The 3,666-nt window shown below is 57.5% G+C and overlaps 5 protein-coding genes across 5 annotated transcripts; all 5 read right to left on the bottom strand.

Annotated features, from left to right (window-relative positions):
- Window positions 1-49: 49 nt before the first annotated feature.
- Window positions 50-358, bottom strand: TraAM80_04097 (uncharacterized protein; the record flags this gene model as incomplete). The annotated part of the gene is made up of 1 exon (XM_029381041.1): window positions 50-358. One exon carries the CDS (start codon window positions 356-358, stop codon window positions 50-52), a length of 309 nt encoding a protein of 102 aa, XP_029239134.1.
- A 505-nt stretch (window positions 359-863) lies between these two features.
- Window positions 864-1,559, bottom strand: TraAM80_04096 (L1Tc protein; the record flags this gene model as incomplete). Its single annotated transcript, XM_029381040.1, has 1 exon — window positions 864-1,559. The coding sequence occupies one exon, from the start codon at window positions 1,557-1,559 to the stop codon at window positions 864-866; it is 696 nt and encodes a 231-aa protein (XP_029239133.1).
- A 410-nt stretch (window positions 1,560-1,969) lies between these two features.
- Window positions 1,970-2,275, bottom strand: TraAM80_04095 (uncharacterized protein; the record flags this gene model as incomplete). The annotated part of the gene is made up of 1 exon (XM_029381039.1): window positions 1,970-2,275. One exon carries the CDS (start codon window positions 2,273-2,275, stop codon window positions 1,970-1,972), a length of 306 nt encoding a protein of 101 aa, XP_029239132.1.
- Window positions 2,276-2,341: 66 nt separating this feature from the next.
- TraAM80_04094 (uncharacterized protein) lies at window positions 2,342-2,797 on the bottom strand (the record flags this gene model as incomplete). Its single annotated transcript, XM_029381038.1, has 1 exon — window positions 2,342-2,797. One exon carries the CDS (start codon window positions 2,795-2,797, stop codon window positions 2,342-2,344), a length of 456 nt encoding a protein of 151 aa, XP_029239131.1.
- Window positions 2,798-2,842: 45 nt separating this feature from the next.
- TraAM80_04093 (uncharacterized protein) lies at window positions 2,843-3,235 on the bottom strand (the record flags this gene model as incomplete). The annotated part of the gene is made up of 1 exon (XM_029381037.1): window positions 2,843-3,235. One exon carries the CDS (start codon window positions 3,233-3,235, stop codon window positions 2,843-2,845), a length of 393 nt encoding a protein of 130 aa, XP_029239130.1.
- Between the last annotated feature and the right edge of the window lie 431 nt (window positions 3,236-3,666).

The following is a 3,666-nucleotide window of genomic DNA, read 5'->3' as shown; positions in this document are numbered from 1 at the left end:
GATTTAGAAAATGACAATAAAAAAATGAGCGCCTCCCAAGTGTGGGGGTCTATCGCTCAAGGTGCTGAAGTGGGAAACCCGCGGGGTCGACAGAGCTCAACAGAGGACTGCCAGTCCCGCGCAACAAGGCTGCAGCATGCCTCCGCCCTCCCCTACTAATTTTAAAATGCCTAGCTACGCAATGCCGTTTGACTGCCGAGGAGGCGGCCGCCCAGCGACGAAAGGCTCCCGCTATGCAACGACTACCATCGAAAAAGCTTTTCGACGCGGAGACCATCACCAATGCAAAGGCATTGTTGCGCGGCCAAGGGGCCCGGGCAACCAATAAGCAAACGAGACAGCGTTCGTTGCGGGCCATCCGCCTCGTTCGCGAAGGCCCGCCAACACTGCAGCTGCAACGTTCAGCGCCTTGTGCTACTGTTTCGATTTCCCTTACCGCCCAGAGTGTGTACTCAGTGTGTTCTGTCTTGTGCGGGGCTTGTGTTTGAACGGAAGACCACATCACAGAGGCCGCATTTCAGCCCAGAAAGGGGCGGAGGGTATTACGGGCAAAGAGGCCGACAACAATGCACGGTGAGGTTTTCGCCACCCACCCACACGGCATCACAGTACGGGCATTTCTCCTTTTGACAACTTGTGGACGGCCGTTTTCCCGCGGGAGATGCGGCAGTCGCAGGCCGCGTCGGATAAGCAGCGCCCGTCCATAGTGCACGTGGGTCGGGGCTGGAGCGCACGATTGCAGCTTGTTCTGGCTAAAGAGCTCAAGAACGAAAGTGAGTCAAACAACTTCTCACTGTTCACAATAAGCGACTCCAGAGCTCAGACCCCCAACGCCGTGTTTGTGCCAGGTGCGCCAGTTCAGTTCAAACAAGGTCCTCCTGCGCAATTAGACCATCGCCACTGAAGCCAAAGGACGCTGCAAAGCATAGCATACGGCGGTGTGTGTCTTGAGGCGTGGTTGCGCGCCACGCTTTGGCGGGTTTTGCGCTGAGGCATGCCAGCAGATCTGTATGCCGCGGAGTTGCTATACGCTTTTCTGTGTGCAGAGCAGTTGTCGCGTTCGGCGTCGCACATCCATTGGCAGTGTCATTTGCAGGTATTCCACGGTGTCCGTAACAAAACTGCAGATGCATCGACTGGCCAGCACGCCTCAGTGTCGAGAGGCACTGCCAGATCTGGTCTTTCGCACAGTCGGTTTGACTGGGTGGGCCTTTGTTGCGGGCAGCCAGAAGGGACTGACCATATGTAACCACGCATGGTGTTTTGTTACCGTGCTGGGTGCAGAGAACGATCAGTTTGTCGAGGGCCAGAAGCAGCAGCGTACAAGATTCCGTCCTGTAGTTGTGCGAGCGTATGCCGCGGTGAATGCTGACATTCTCTATAACCCCAGGGCGGTGTAGAGAAGAAATCGGTATTGTTGCCCAAGCTGGCAAGTAAGCGTCGACACCACCATCTGTTGCGAGTGTCCACACGCGGTGTGTGTATTGTGCCAGATCCGCTTTGCTGGTTCTGGGCTTCTTCATTTTAAGCTCCTTTTTGCCGGCGATCGAGCAATCCATTGGGAGTTGCGCGCTAATAGACACCCAGTTGGCGGGCGCCACAGAAAAGGGAGAAATGGAGCTGTGAAAAGGCCGCTCCTTGCGTGGAGTTTTTATCGGTGATGCCAAACTTCCTTGTTTTCTTATCAACAAAGGCGTGGAGCTTATCCCGAGAAAGTGGCGAGACGCAGAAACCGGCGCGTAGCGGCGGCTCAGGCGGGGAACTTACTCACTTAGTCCATCTTACACGCCCAGATGTTTTCAAAGATTGCGAGGCGAACGCGTAGGCGGAAAACGCGGAGTCGAGGTATATTGGCCACCAGGAGGGCGGCTCGCGGTCAGTCGTGCTTGGGGCTTTGCTGGCGGCGCACGTCGTTGTTGCTATTGTTTTTTACCGAGTCCGTTGGCGCAGCTCATATGAGCCCATTGCTTTAGAGAAGTTTGGAGGCACAATACCAAAGGGCAAACGCCCGTAGCTCACAAAGAGGCACACCAGCTGCTTTATGCGATCCGGGGCGTAGCAGGGGAATTCTCCGCAAGGCGGCGGCACACTGTTTGGGGACTGCCGCATTAAGCAGCAGTGGGGGATCGAGGTTCATGCTGAGGAGCTTCGGAGTGCGAGGTAACACCGCAGGTCTTGCAGCGGCGCGCGGGGAATTAACCGTCTCCGTTGCGCCCCGCTTTGTGAGCCATGTGGGGCAGCTACACCGCCGCGGTGCGTACACTGTGGCTCGCATGCTGGTGGGGGCGCGGCATCCATACCCAAAGCAGCCCCTTCAGTCGGTATCATGTTCTCAGCAACCTCACTGACAATGGGGGTGGGGCTGGTGGGTCGGTGCGGCTCTAACTGCTTGGGCGGCTTTCCAGGTTTCAAGAGTTGGACAATAGCGGCACGACTCCGCTCGACCAAAATCACACCGGCCGCCAAACCGTGTTGGATCTAGAGGATAAGCAACCAGATGCCTTTCGCCAAGAGGTGCCCTAGCGCCCCAACACGCACGCTGTCTGGTGCAGGGGTTTTGCCCTACAGTTTGACCCCCAACGCGGCAAGCACTGGTTTTGGCATGCCAAAGAGAGTGTCTCGAGAAGATGGGGGCGATCCATCGTGGAGTCGGCGGTTGGCTCTTCGTTGCTTTGCGGCCTGGGTGGGGCGTGCGGAGCAACTCCCAGAGACTCTTGCTGTCGGTCTCATCGTGCAGAAACCCCTTGTTGGTTTGCGAGATGGGTAAAGGGAGGGAGAAATCTGCAATTGAGAGCATTTGCTGCTCGCTGTGCTGTCCTAAAAGTGCGTCGCCCACCGCCCGTCAGCGCAGCTGCGGGGTGTGGTTGGGAAGCCGCCTTGCGTCCAGATGTGTATTTCCAGGCCAATGCTTCGCCTGTGGCTGACTCGCGGTTGCGCCTGAAATGTGTAGTGCGCAATGGCTCCCAGAAAAAAAGGATGAACTGATTCCTTGTCCGTTGCGTTTCTGCTTTGCGGTCGGGCGATCGCGAGTGCAGGTGGCAGCGAACCTTGCTCTCGGTAGCAAAATTCGCTCTGCCTCCGTGGGGGTGCGGTCCCACAACTTAGAGCCATTTCCGTGCACGCCGCGAGGGCAATGCTTAAGGGGGGAAATTCTACGCACCTTTGTGGGGGCCTTAACGCCGGGTGCCGACGTCTTAAAATTGTATGCTTGAAGCTGTTGACTCAGGAGTTCCATTCACACTTCTCAGACTGTATAAAGTGCGGTGCAAAGGAGCGCCCCCCGCGCCGTCAGAGTTGCAGGTTTTGCTTGCGTCGGGTGGGCGGGGTGGGGAGCACTACGTTGGAGCACCTCGGGGGGCGGCTTAGTTCCACGCCCCATGATAGCCGTAGGTTTTAGCGTCGCGCGCCGCATGGAGTTCGCACGAAGAAAGCAAAGTGCCGGCAAGCGGCGGTGTAAATAGGGAACGGGAAAAAAAACCTCACACCAGGAGCCCCCCAGCCCTCTGGAAACAACAGCCTATGCGCCCGCGACTGCCGAGCCAGCCGGCCACAACAAGACCCCCAACCCGCCGCCCCATCATTTCTAGCCCGTCGAGATGGCGCACTGGAGGCGCGACTCGGCGTGGGCGCGTCGGCGGCCAACGAGACACCTTAACTATAATTCTT

Source organism: Trypanosoma rangeli, assembly GCF_003719475.1.
Source record: "Trypanosoma rangeli strain AM80 chromosome Unknown Tra_15.4_contig_00114, whole genome shotgun sequence".
In the NCBI taxonomy this organism is placed as follows: Eukaryota; Euglenozoa; class Kinetoplastea; order Trypanosomatida; family Trypanosomatidae; genus Trypanosoma; species Trypanosoma rangeli.
The sequence above is the reverse complement of the archived record's forward strand: the minus strand, read 5'-3'. Positions and strand labels throughout refer to the sequence as shown.